Source organism: Hemisphaericaspora subhashii, assembly GCF_019202705.1.
Source record: "Hemisphaericaspora subhashii strain CBS 10753 chromosome Unknown scaffold128, whole genome shotgun sequence".
NCBI classification, from domain to species: domain Eukaryota; kingdom Fungi; phylum Ascomycota; class Pichiomycetes; order Serinales; family Debaryomycetaceae; genus Hemisphaericaspora; species Hemisphaericaspora subhashii.
Genome location: NW_026057352.1, coordinates 1 through 14,054, shown reverse-complemented (window position 1 = coordinate 14,054; position 14,054 = coordinate 1). Strand labels below are relative to the sequence as shown.

At 34.6% G+C, this 14,054-nt stretch overlaps 7 protein-coding genes across 7 annotated transcripts; 4 read left to right on the top strand and 3 right to left on the bottom strand. All coding sequences in view use genetic code 12, as the record gives it.

Annotated features, from left to right (window-relative positions):
* Positions 1 to 260: 260 nt before the first annotated feature.
* J8A68_004574 (uncharacterized protein) lies at positions 261 to 2,915 on the top strand (the record flags this gene model as incomplete). The annotated part of the gene is made up of 1 exon (XM_049408547.1): positions 261 to 2,915. One exon carries the CDS (start codon positions 261 to 263, stop codon positions 2,913 to 2,915), a length of 2,655 nt encoding a protein of 884 aa, XP_049262140.1.
* A 247-nt stretch (positions 2,916 to 3,162) lies between these two features.
* Positions 3,163 to 4,386, top strand: MIF2 (Mif2p; the record flags this gene model as incomplete). The annotated part of the gene is made up of 1 exon (XM_049408546.1): positions 3,163 to 4,386. The coding sequence occupies one exon, from the start codon at positions 3,163 to 3,165 to the stop codon at positions 4,384 to 4,386; it is 1,224 nt and encodes a 407-aa protein (XP_049262139.1).
* Positions 4,387 to 4,672: 286 nt separating this feature from the next.
* MRT4 (Mrt4p) lies at positions 4,673 to 5,377 on the bottom strand (the record flags this gene model as incomplete). The annotated part of the gene is made up of 1 exon (XM_049408545.1): positions 4,673 to 5,377. One exon carries the CDS (start codon positions 5,375 to 5,377, stop codon positions 4,673 to 4,675), a length of 705 nt encoding a protein of 234 aa, XP_049262138.1.
* Positions 5,378 to 6,154: 777 nt separating this feature from the next.
* LYS14 (Lys14p) lies at positions 6,155 to 8,206 on the top strand (the record flags this gene model as incomplete). Its single annotated transcript, XM_049408544.1, has 1 exon — positions 6,155 to 8,206. The coding sequence occupies one exon, from the start codon at positions 6,155 to 6,157 to the stop codon at positions 8,204 to 8,206; it is 2,052 nt and encodes a 683-aa protein (XP_049262137.1).
* Positions 8,207 to 8,492: 286 nt separating this feature from the next.
* Positions 8,493 to 8,816, bottom strand: J8A68_004570 (uncharacterized protein; the record flags this gene model as incomplete). The annotated part of the gene is made up of 1 exon (XM_049408543.1): positions 8,493 to 8,816. One exon carries the CDS (start codon positions 8,814 to 8,816, stop codon positions 8,493 to 8,495), a length of 324 nt encoding a protein of 107 aa, XP_049262136.1.
* A 341-nt stretch (positions 8,817 to 9,157) lies between these two features.
* Positions 9,158 to 11,107, bottom strand: SAC6 (fimbrin; the record flags this gene model as incomplete). The annotated part of the gene is made up of 1 exon (XM_049408542.1): positions 9,158 to 11,107. One exon carries the CDS (start codon positions 11,105 to 11,107, stop codon positions 9,158 to 9,160), a length of 1,950 nt encoding a protein of 649 aa, XP_049262135.1.
* Positions 11,108 to 12,895: 1,788 nt separating this feature from the next.
* On the top strand, positions 12,896 to 13,217 carry J8A68_004568 (uncharacterized protein; the record flags this gene model as incomplete). Its single annotated transcript, XM_049408541.1, has 2 exons — positions 12,896 to 12,898; positions 12,987 to 13,217. 2 exons carry the CDS (start codon positions 12,896 to 12,898, stop codon positions 13,215 to 13,217), a joined length of 234 nt encoding a protein of 77 aa, XP_049262134.1.
* Between the last annotated feature and the right edge of the window lie 837 nt (positions 13,218 to 14,054).

Below are 14,054 nucleotides of genomic sequence, written 5' to 3'. Positions count from 1 at the left end.
TTCTTTAAAATGGTTTTATACGATGTGCAGTTTTTTTCTTTCTTTCTGTAATTGTCATTTGAAACTTTTTCTAAGAAATAAACATTTTTTTTCTTTCAAAAATTATTAAAAAATAAAAAATCCACAATTTGTTAAAATTAAAAAATAATATTAAAAATAAATGATTAGAAATTTAAATTTCCCCTGATTTCATAATTATCTTTAAAACCACAGAAACCACAAACTACCACCCCAATAAACCATCACATAGAAATCACATTATGGAAGAACCAAACTTAAAACATCAATACAAACAATTCTTACGAAGTAGAGGAATACGACGTATCGCAAGAACTTCCTCCTCCAATCAGGATCATCAGCACACGACCACCACCATTCGAAGTAGAGCAACTAGTGATGGCAACATACGGATCAATACGGTGATATCTAATCTACGAGAACAGGATAGGAGGAATCGAGAGAGGGATAATGTGTTTGAAGATGATGATGATGTGGATGTGGAGGTGGATGAACCATTGAGGATCATATCAATATTTAGAGGCGAGAATGGGAGTGATAGGAGTAATAGTACTGTGTCGGGGATTGGAGAGGAGGAAGAACAGGGAGAGGAAGAGATGAGTGAAGATGATGAGGATGTTATTGGAGATCATGAATTTAGATCGAATAATGAAGATAATCCCGATTCTGATGTTTTTTACAATACAAGAAGAGAAACTTTTGCATTTGGTGAACAAAGTCTAATTTCCAATATTGAATCACCACCACCTTCACATGATGACGGCACTACTAATTATGTTGATATTGATCGAGATTATGAATATATTTCCGTCAATGATGATAATTCACCCGATCTGATTGAAGAAGAGTCAGAACCACAAGAAATATCCACTGAAGTGACATTCCCGAAGAGTTCCCAAGAAGCTTATGAGAAATGGGAATTCAAGCCAGTCTATTCTGATAACCCCACGGGACTTGGGATTAAGGAACTACCAACCACTTCCATCACAATAGAAAACTCCGACCCTGCCAAAATCTTAACCATATCCCCAGGAGATAAATTCCCCAATTCATTGAGACTAAACTATTTAGGAATTCAGAAATTATATGGATTAGAAGATATGAGAAAATACAAAAACAACCTCTCAACAATCATCTCCTCCACCAATAATCATGTGGATTATCTCATCCAAGCATCAAATTCAGAAATATTAATCTATGAATTCAATACTGTGAACAATTTACCCACGAAAAGGCCCGTGCTTAAATTTGATACTAGACCGACATATACTTCGAGTACGGATAGGTTGATATCGACATGGCCATATTTCCCACATACGATTAATTTCATGAAGACAATTGGGGATTTTAATGAAAGGGAGACATTGGCGGTATGTAGTGATGACGGGACTTTGATGATGTGGTATAGTGATACGATTATATCATATATCAAGAAATTCCAATATGCTAAGAAGTTCCCAGACGAAGAAGAGGTTGAGGGAGGATATCGTGATGAGAATAGATTCGCGGGGTTGAAAATCCAACCTGATTTTAAAATCAAATTAGAAGCTTCATTATGGGGAGTTGATCATCGTCATTATCGAGATCAATATGGATCTGATCATTATATAATTGTATGTTCGGATAATTCTCAAAGTTTGAGTTTATTTTATTATCATCCACGAGATGAAAGATTCTATCATGTGAAATCTCATCAGATCTTACATAATATTCCTGAGGTTTCTATAGTTGATGTTGATTTCTTGGGATATGGTGATATTCATTCGATTAATGTTGCATGTGCTTCCATATCGGGAGAAATTATTGTGTTTAATTTCAAATTCAAACTAGTGGCTGGACCATTAGATATTGATGAATTTGAATATTATCGAAAACGAGATTTGTTATACTATGTCGATCCTACGATGGAACAACTTGAGAATAGAAATGGAATTGATCCAAATGATCAAACATTACGTATATTACGAAATAAACGATTCAAAAGGTGTAAATTCACTCATCCAAAGGTGATATCTCGATGTGTTTTAAGTGAGGATGGCTGGACCATCAAACCTATAAATGGGAAATATTTCTTACCGGTCTCGTCAATCTCAGCGGTATTTGGTGATTTGAATATAAACGAACAGGAACAAATCAAAAGAATAAATGAAGAATCGAAAATATTAGACCTAACGTATGATCCAATGATTACCAGCGATTTAGGACTTGCTTCAAATTGGCAATTTTTTGAATCCAAAATAACTAATCTAGGATTAGTTGAACATCATCATCTAGACCCAGAAGGTCAAGGATTAAAATTAACCAGTACCGATGATGAATATCGAAGAATTCATAAAGATTTATTCCGTACCCTTCGCCAAACCACCACCACCACCATCACCAAACCACCATCCATGAATGGGAAATCATACAAGCTATCCCACCCCTCACCCCAACCTACATTCTTATTAGTCTCAACCGGTCGAAAATTAGCCATGTTCAACTATCCCTCCCTCTACTGCCCCACAGCCACCAAAAAATTATTCAACCTCTCCATCCCCTATGAAGAATCGAAATATCTGAATCGAATCTCAATCACCCACATCATCCCGGAATTATCATGTTTGATTGCCATTTCTCAACAAGGATTGGTTTCAATTATGAGATTGTGTAAATATCGGGGGATATATGGGATGAGACAAGAACATTTATTCCCGAATGCTTTGAGTCTTGCGATTGGATATCATGGATATAGAACTATCACGGGATTAAGTTTGAGGGATAGATGTATTTGGGGAGAAGGTGGAGTGTTGGAATTGGCGCGGTATTTGTTGTATATTAGTTATAATGATGGGGTTGTTATTGGGTATGAATTGAAATTGAATAGCGATGATCGGATACTGGTTGGGCATTTATAATCGTAATAGCTGTGTGTGTATAAGTAGTTGTGTATAGATTGAATTAATAAATTAATGGGTGCAAATAATTTTCTTATATAAACCGATGAGCCGCACTATTTCCTAATTGGGAATTGTGCTCATAAAATTCGCGTTCTTCAGAATTTTCTGTGATCAAACAAAACAAAAACAAAAACAAACCACGTAACCATCTTCCTTTATAGGATTGAACTATTGAATAGACAAAGAATAGAAGAGCAAGACGACAATGAATTATCCAAAGCTTGGTTCAATAGCGAGAAGAACAGGTTTCAGACCTAAAAAGAATTTACCAAAAAACCAAAATGGTATGGAAGATATTGATGAATTCTTTAAAACAGATAAAGAAGATACATTCTTCAAACATCGTAATGACTCCCTGTCTGATGAACTGACTCATGATATGCCTTTACAGCCAATATCAACCATTGGCCAATCATCCAAGATCTTACACAACGTCGCGAGAAAGATTGAATTCAATGATGAAGAAACCACAAAATCATTCAATCTATCTCCAATAAATCACCTTCATCATCATCATCATCCTCGAAAATATTCCCCTGGAGACATTGCCGCAACCACCACTACAGCAACATCCAAAATCCATAAGAAATCTCCATTGAGATCTCCATTATCCGAAACCAAATCAAATCAAGAACGAAAACGAGGTGCATCATCCGCTCTCTTCGTTCAAGATAATTCCGATTCTTTCGACGAGGGACAAAAACAACAACAACAACCGGGCCCGTCAGCAGTATTGCGGCCAAGACCGCTAGTTCGACCAGATGCAGAACCTAATAGACTACTTTCTCCGGCTACGATATATAAAGAATCCCACGACGCCAGGCGAAGACAAGATATTGATCCGTCTCCATTACCCTCCCCGCCTCCTGATCAAGCTCGGAGATTGAAAAGATCAATGAATATGAGAAGTCCGCGCAGGATGAATGATTTTAGACTGAGAAATAGGGAAATTTTGCCGGAACGGAAGAGAGATATATATTTACGCAAATCGGGCATACCTGGTTCGGCGTGGCTTCGGGAGGGATGTTTGAATATGAAGGTGAAGGATTCCAATGGGGATTTGATATCTCGAAACATCGCATTTTCGGCCACTGCGGGGGATTTTCAACGTGTGTCAGAAAACCAGAATGAATCCTGCAAAGTGGCGAAATTATTCGAGAATGAAGATGATAGGGAGGGAAGTACAACGACAACGACTGGGATACTTGAGGTTCCATTCCGGAAAACCAAAGCCAGACATTCAACTGGGGGGAGTTTGTGTGTGTTTCATGTCATGAATGGATTAATGGAGATTACTATAAATGGTATGACTACATTTGTGGTGAATAAAGGGTGTTCTTTTGAAGTACCTTGTTATAATGAATATGAGATAAGGAATATTGGTGATAGAGATGCGAGATTGTTTTATGTTCAGGTGAGGAAGTCGTAATCCTATGACGCGGGGATGGAATACCAGTTAGGTAGAGAGAGTAATGGCAAAGTGGGCAGCCATGGCTAGTAATAGAGGAATAGAATTTCGTTGCCTCAATAGTAGTACACACCCACTGGCTACTTGCAATAGATATCCAGAGATACGATATCTAAACATGTAAGCCAATTCATGTAGTTTATTCATTGCATATTACTAGGAGAACGGTTTGATTAGACCAACCACTCATGAGATATCTCTTAATAGCTTTTATTAATATACAAATTATAATTACGTAGTAAAAAATCTATTGATCAGTCTTAATGATTTCAGATGATTCACCATCAAAATATGCCAAAGTATTAACTTTAAATTCCGAAACAGCAACCCCAAATTGTTTCAACAATAAAGCTTGTCTAACATCCAAAACATCACCAGCACGACATACAACATATGGTTCATTAATAGTAATCTTACCTGCTTTAATCTTAGTAGGTACTTTTAATTTATTTCTTAAAGTTTCTTCTAAAGAATGAGACATTGGTACATCTTCTTCAATTGGAAGTTGTCCACCTCTTGAATATACAATACCTTCAGGTATAACAAAATCTATTGGTGCTTTTGATTTAGCTCTTGCATAATCTTGTTTAGTATATGCCGTGAAATAAGATTGAACCGTTTCAGGAGTTTCATTAGTAAATAATAATCCAGGTAATGCAGAATCACATAATTTTGATAATTTATGTAAATTATCTTTATATTCTTCTTGTGGTGTATCACCAAGAGCTTTTTGTAATACTCTTTTTTTACCTAATAATAATTTAGATCCTGTCCAATCTGATCTAATATCTTGTAATACTGGAGTTCTAATATCATCTAATTTTAATATCCAAACATATCGATATTCATCTAATGCGGATCTAACTTCATCAAAAATACGAGTTTTGTTTTCTTTGGTTTTCTTGTCGGTTTGAGCTAAAGTGACGAGTTTGGAACGTTTTGATCTAGGCATGGTTGAATGGTTCTATATATACTACTATTAATAAAGTGAATTGTTTATAGAAGATGATTTGATAAACCGAATCTTAATAATTTTTTTTTCAGTGAGGATGAAGAGATGAGATGAGAGAGTGAAAATAAATTATAGGTACATCCCAATTAGGAAATTAAGTCACGTGCACAATTGATTTGATAAACCCATTCCTAAAACTTTATATGTCCTTCACGATGTTGTTATCTTTTTTGATTTATGAGATTTCCATAGATAGTCTTGATGGTCTTCTTTTAAGTAATATTCATGTCGATGCACATTATGCTTTTTTGCAATAGAAGTTTTACATGGAAATATCTTACGAAGTAAACTTCATTTCTACCACAGATTCAGCCTTCGATTTATACGAAACATTAATTAAACCTTGTCAATTACTTCTCTATCGTGCGGCTGCACGTTCCAGTTACATAAACTATTCTAAATCTTGAGTTCAAATAAAACAATATTTTCAAGTAGACACTAATCAATAAAGTAGTATAATGCAAAGAATAATACTTATGACTTTAAATCGGCTCCGATTTACGCTAAATACTCTTTATTGAATAGACCCTATGAGCCATGACGAAGTGTACCCCTCCTAACGGGTTGGGTATTGTTTTAAAACCAACAAACTATTCATGAAAACCGCCGGGAATCATATACACATGGTAGCTCCGAATCTGATTATAAATAAATAAAAAATACCAATTGCTTTTTTTTTTTCGTTTCAGCCCCGCCGTATATTCTCTACATAGAACGATGCTACCAAGAGAGAGTATACAACTGCCACTACCCAGTAGTAGTAGTAGTCCCAGTAGCAGTAGAAGAAGACCATATAGTAGATTAGGATGTCGTGAATGTAAAAGAAGAAAAATAAAATGTACCGAAGAAAAACCTGCATGTTCAATCTGTTTAAAGTTAAATAAAGTATGTTCATATCCATTACCGGGTGAAAAAGTATTAAGAATTTCTAGAAGATTAATTAGAGAAGAAATTGATTCATTAGCTACAAATTCTACTCAGTTCTTACCGATACAATATGATTTACCTAAGAATATTAAACCACAACAACGACAACCGTCAGAAGATAATAAGAACAATGAAGAACTGTCGGAAAAGACAAGGAGATCTCCGGTGCATATTAACAATCTTGTGAATGATATGAATTCGGTATCATCTTCACCTCAAGTGCTACCTACAAGTATTGTACGACCTCCTCATGAACAGCTGCAACTGCATCCAATGAACGGGGATGCAACTGATGATAGAAGCATTACAACAGCTGCTGCAACGCTACCAGATATATTCAATAATGACATTTATCAATTTAGTGGTACTGATCTTAGTGTCTTAACTACCGATTTAAACAACCTTGTGAATGAAATCATGGGATTCTCAAATTTCCCCACCTGGGAATCAACAGATGATAATTTCCAAACCAGCAGTCCATATCTTGAACTAGCAGGCCAACCACACCCAGAACCAAAACCACCCCAACCCACGGCTGACAAGTCTGAAATCACAAGAAATATCCCGATAGATTTCTTACAATTCCAACGAAAACACGAAACATTATATTTCGAACAATTCTACCACAATTTCGCCAACATAATCCTCCCCTTCGACGCCTATGACCCCATTTCCAAAACCATATCTAATCCTGTTCGTGATGTAATCCTAATCGCCGCCTCTCGGGAACCATTCCTCCTAGCTGCAATCCTCGCGGAGGGTGCTAAACATTGTTATGACCGAAGTCATTTGTCGGAAGATGAACGGGCATATGGGATCTATTTATCTAAATGTTTGAAATTATTAGATCAGACTTCGAATAATATTATCAATACTAGTAATGTCAAGATCGAGGCGACATTGTTGACGTTGTTGTTGTTGACGGCGTCGACTGCTACTAGTATGAAAAAATGGCGACCTCATTTATCGGGGGCGAAAGATTTATTATTAAGATTGTCGACAAAACAGAATGCTGGAAAGATTTCAAAACCGGTGGTGTTTTGTAAATATTGGTTCATAACTATTGAGATATTAGCCGGGTTGAGTACTGAAGTTGGGGGGACATTACAGGAGGATTGGGAAGTGGATGCGATTATTTCCCCCGGAGATGAATATGAGATGGAGGTTTTGAAAGAGATGGGATTGATTACGGAGAAGGGCTTTAGTGTGATTGGTGGATATCTGCATGCTTCATTTCGTGATTTTCGAGACTTGTTAAAGTTGTTGAATAAACATAAACGCAACAATACCGGGGATGATAAGATGGAACCTCTTAGGGTTTTGAGTAATTTTTATGAACAAACTACTGTGTGTTATATCAACCCCAAGGGAATAATCAACGATTCAGAATTAAAACAAAGCAATTATACTCTGGGACTTCCAATTGAAGAAATAAGAATCAATGATGAGAGATATTGGATAAGTTGGCAAGATGTCTCTCATCAATCATATATCCTTTCATCAATAATCATAATCTTGACGAAATTCTTCCAAGTCAATAATCATAATCAAAATATTCAATATTACGTCCAGGAATTATTATCATTCATAGCCTACTTGGCCGAGTTTTCAGATGCGCTGGAACATGCATCTCCATATTTATTATTAATGTTACAATGGCCATTATTAATTGCCGGTATGAATTGTCATAAACGGGATCAAAAAGAGTTATTGAGGAGGTTTTTTAGGATGGCTAATCAAGTAGGATCAGCTAGTTCGAATAAGGTGCTTAATATGTTGAATCAGATGTGGGAGGGGGAATCTGGTGAAACGGATGACAATACGGATACTCTTATATATTAGAAATTTTATAGATTTATATAGACACAACAGGTTAATAATAGACAATAAAACACTTTACAGAGGACGACTAATACTTTCATTGGATTTTGAATGAAATCCAAAGAGATGACAAGTTTCAAGGGTAATGAAGTAAATAAATATGACTATGGAAATGTATTTTTTAAAAATAATAAATATGATACAAATGAAGAGTACTCTAAAGTAAACTAATTATCTCCCTACAAGGGTTAATACTCTTATATATAAAATGAATGATTTGATGCAACGCTTTGCGCAACCATCTAATCTACCAATTACCAGGCACAAGTGGACCTCTAGCAACAGGAACATTTCTTTGCCATTTAGTACCACCTGGTCTAGAAGGAGGAATATAAGGATCAGGATGTTTCCAATGGGCTAATTTCGCTTCAGCTGCTTCAATCACTCTTTCTAATTCTTGAGGATCTCTAATATCTTTATTTGTTTCAAATTGTTGTCTAATTTGAATAGTTGTTTGTCTATAAACTGAAAATTTCATGGAATGATCAAATGCTGTTCTGAGGGCTCTGCGGAACATAGATGCGATTCTTTTGGAATTCGCTTCTGTGAATGGAAGAATTGGAGCTGACATATTTGACTGGGTATTAATGTGTGCAACTACTGTTCAATCAGTCCTTCTAAGAAAGCTGTTATAGATTGTTAAGGATTTTGAGATTGAAGAGAAATAATTGAGAGAATGAGAATTTTCAATTCTAAATATTTTATTGGTTGTGCAATATGCAGGAATATCAACAATCACTAATAAATACATACAATACATCCTATAAGGGAACTATAAAGGATCATCTATTTTTAAAAAACTGTTTAAGAAGATTGATACATAATACACATAACTAACAAATAATGATGACTATAAAAAACAACATATAAAAACAAAAGAGAATAAGAATCAGACCTTATGGTCTGATTGATTTACAAAGTTTCAGCAACCGCCATTAAACTACCAACAAATGATAAAATCAATCTACTTCTAACTTCATTAATATCTTCAGGCACTAACCAAATCAAAGCACCCAATTTTCTAGCAATAGAAATTGCCAATTTAGCATTTGCATATTTCTCTTCTTCACTTAATCTATCACCTTGATAAACTAATTCATAATCAACATATCCTGGTTTTAATCCATTCAAAACATCCAAAAAGAAAATACCAGTAGATAATGAAGGATCTTTAAATGATCTGACATTGGCGGTCTTACCACCTTTTATGACTTGTGCATTGGCCCATTTCAAAATATCAGCATCGGTAAGATTGGCCCCTTTGCCTAATTCAGCTAAAGTATTGACAATATTACGTCTCATTAATTGCCATACTAATCCCAAAGTTAATAATTTATTCCCATCAACAATATCGGATCCTTCAATCCCGACTAATGAAAATCCATTAGCTTTCCCAATCTCCACGGCATAATTTGTATTTTCTAACGCTTTAAAACGAGATAATTCAGATGCATTGGCGGGTTTTTTATTAATATGTTTGAATGAAACTGATCCGGGTAAGACTTTATCATAAGCTTGTAATAATACCAACCCATCTTTTAAATCTTCAAAGAGGGAAACAACAGGAGGTTCAACATCTAAAGAATTTAACCATAATGTGAAAACACGAGCTTCTCTTTCACCTTCAGCATCAAATTCTTCAATTTCGACCTTTTCATGTTCTTCAATTGGTTCAAGACCTGGATGAGTATTGAATAAATGAGCAACAAAAGCTAAATTTAATTTAGGATTACCGGCAACCAAAGAAGTTGGGGTTAAATATTTTCTACAACCAATTTTATCAGCATTGTGTAAGACTTGTTCTGCTCTAGTTAATAAATCAGATGTTTTGAGGGGTGATAAATCACAATGTTCCGGTTGTAATTGATGTAATAACACCGTATAATTTTCTCCATCACTAATATCTTTTGAAAAATTAGTGACTCTTCTTGGTGACCCAGCATTTTTTAAATGATAATTAAACCAACGTAATAAGATTTGTTCTGGAGGTAATCTTAAGAATTGTTCTAAAGTTTCATCATCTTCTAATAAACGATATAATTCTGGATGATATTTAATATCAACTTTTGATAATAATCCTCTTCTAATAATTTGCCAAATTAATCCCAAAATTAAATGTTCCTTTCCATCGATAATATCTTCACTATGAACATTAACAACAATACAACCAATTGCTTTGGCTGAATTGATTACAATATTTGAATTTTCCGACATTTGGAAATTATTTAAGATTTTTTTACCTTTAGGGATATTCAAGACTCTAGTATCAATTGTATCAGGAACAGAATCATTAATTAATTTAGATAAAACTAAACCATCTCTACATTCATCAAAGATTTGGAAAGTTTCAGTATCGAATGGTAATCTATTTCCAATATCTGGATCACCAGCTAATACAGAATTAATATGTCTTGTAAATTCAGTTCTTTCTTCATCATTAATTGTATGAGTTGTACCTGAAGTTTTCCCTTCAATAAAAGTTTTATTTTGAGCATTGGCAGTGGGGACTGGTGGAGCATGTTTTTTGATAACTCTAGGAGAAGTTCCACTACCAGCAGTAGCTTCTGCTACTGCTTGTCCACCCTGAGGTGGAGGGGTAGAAGAAGATTCTTTTAATTTTGCCATTAATTCAACATAATCATCTAATTCTACTCTACCACTAGCATCAACATCTACATGTTTTAAAGTTTCTCTTGCTTGATCATAAGAATAATTTCCCTTTTTAGCAATAGCATTAATAACATCTTTCTTTTCTGCCCAACCTTGATCATCTAAATCAATTGATCTAAAATCTTCAATTATATTAAATAAATCTGATTGATCTAATATTGGAAATTTCTTTTGTAATTTTAAAACATTCATCGTTGTTTATTACAAGTATCAATTGAGTGTGTAACTATTCCAACTGAGGGTATGTGTGTGTAATTAATTAAAAGTGGATGATGAAATTGATACAGTTGAAAAAAAGAGAGCCAGCAGAATTAAGGGGCGGCGAGTGGAATTGAGTGAGTGAATGAGAGTGAAAGTACACTAAAAGGGGGGAATATGATACAAAATCGGTTAATTAGACAGAAAAAAAAATACATGGAACTTTAAAATCATCTATTCTTCAAAATAATTTGCAACACAGCCCATCAAATGAAACTTAATTAAACAAGAAGATTAAAACCTATTTAATTAACTGAAGAACAGGGCTATGCTATTGTTGTAGAAGTCATAGATATTAAGATCTAAATCATCCATGCCTTTACCCCAACTGTAAGAGTAAGAATGATGATTTTGTATTGCTACAATGGCAATCCCTATGATTAAAAGCATGTAGTGTAACCAAAGTTGGGTGAGGCTAATTATGAAAGATGAAGATCTGATAAGGTAAAGTGATACTTGACACAACCATTCAAGTTGGAGGAAAGGGTTGGAGAATATATCATGAAGATATTCAAAGTTCTCTGTTATATATTCTCAAGTAATTCATCCGATATCAATTGGTTGCAAAACAACTTTTAACTCTGATGAAAAAAAATTATATCGTATCCCTACATATTAGGGGAAAAGGTTGACCCAATGTGGAAACGAGAGAGTAAACTATCTTCATTAATTAGGTTAAGCAGTATATAGATTTAACTAAGTGTATTAATTTGTATTTTACAACCCAAACTAACCATGGGAATTTGGTTTGTAAAAAGAAATGTGTTGCAAAATTAAATGCTTCAAGACAAAATGGGTAATACTAGCGATCTGATAAGAAAGAACTAATAATCAGCTCATTTAGTATGAATGGTATGTAGTAAACAATCAAATATAATTTACTCGTGATGTTATTTCGACCTTCTTTACTAAGTCAATCCAAGGGTGTAATATATACTACACACTATTGATATATCAATTCAAATTTATTTATCATCCTTCCAACAGAGAATAAGCTTCTTAGATTTATTGTATTTCTTATTTAATATATCATACAGAGAAGCCAATTGGGAGAAACTTGGCCTTCCTAAATTATCCTTAACCACTATGCTTAATTATCAATGAACTGGTCTGTGTTGGTGTATTGCACGTGGGTCTAGATTCGTCATTTTGTTTTCTTGTGTTTGTTCCAAAAATTTGCAGCAATATTTTAGACGCCCAAATTGCGAAAAAATTAAAATCTTTTTCCTTTTCTTTTCTTCTTTTACTTTCCACAAAGAAATCAACCAATCCAATAGTATACTCAATTCATCCAAAATCAATCTCATCAGTCCACCAAAGACCGTTATGTCCTTGAATGTTCAGAAACGTATGGTTGTTAGACGGAAAATGGGGGATATTTGGGGCAATTAAACCACAGAAATAAAATTAAACCACAGAGAATAATCGGCACTCAGAATCCACAAATCAATCTCAATCATCATTCATCCTATTTCCACAAAAATAATATTCATGTCACATCTATTAGTATAATTGAATTATTTTAATGGAGGTAATTATCTTTCAATCTACCGCTATGATTAATCATTATTCCTAAATCAAATTTCCCCACTATTATATTAAAACACAAAAAACAAATCCAAAACCATGGAGATAAAAGTGATCATAGACAACTTAGAGAGAGTTTGACTGGTTTTCAATGGATCGGATTATTTCTTTCATACTGGATTAACCACTTGACCAATGGTTAGTGTTGTGTGATGGATATTCTTCTGATTTCAACGAAAGAAGGTTTGACTTAATCTAGGTTGGAATAACAAAGAATGTGTTTGAGAATTTGATGTATCTTCCATTATGGTGGTTTCAGAAATTCATTTTGGATTTCAATTGTGGTGAGTTTAGAATTTCATTTTGGATTTCAATCATGGTGATGGAAGGTTTGGGTTTGGATTTCAGTGATGATAACAGCGAATATGGGAAGGGATTGGGGTTGATTACAAGAGTGGCTATGGTAACATTTGACGTGGAGTTGTATGATGGTGATCAATCATTTACAGATAATTAGAGGTGGTTTTCATTGGCGGCGAGGAATCATTTACAAAACTGTTTATGTGGTTTCCAATGGTGGTGATTGAAGAATCTGATATGGTGGTGTTGGAAGAATTTGATGTGGAGTCAATGGTGGTTGAATCTGATGTGGGTTTAAATGGTGCAGATGAGTGATGTATGGATATTTGGATGTGTCTATGGTGGTGATTGAATTTGATTTAGAACCTCATTTATGGTGATGGAGAATTAGGCCCGAACTTGGAATGGTTTCAATGCTGAGGAAATTAGAATTTAATATATGATTCCGATTATGGTGATAGAGAACATATGTACTGATGAATCATTTGTGGAGAATGAGATCTGGAATCCAATGATAGTAATCGAATAATCCAGGAAACATGATGTGGATTCAATGGTGGTGAATTTACGATTTGATTCAGGATTTCAATTTTGATGTTAAAAGAATTGATAAAAATTTGGAGTCAATAGTGACCATGGGTCATTTGGCGGATGACAATGGGATTGGGCTAATTGAATGGTATCTCGTGGGGATAGGAATTTAATGTGATTTTAAACATGGTAGCGCTGTCAATATCGTTCTCTATAGAAATGAAGAGACATTTTTTCGTCGTCTCAAATAACTAAACGACATTTACCATTTACAACCAAAACACCATTCAATTCTTTAGCGAGAAAGATATATCTACTAACGAATAACACTAGTGAATACTATCTATCTATATCCACCCCCCATTTGATACAATGTCACGTAATGGCAAACAAAGGGGCAGTCCGACTTTTGCTCCTACGGAATCATTGAATTCTTCATATACAACAACATCATTAGATCAAC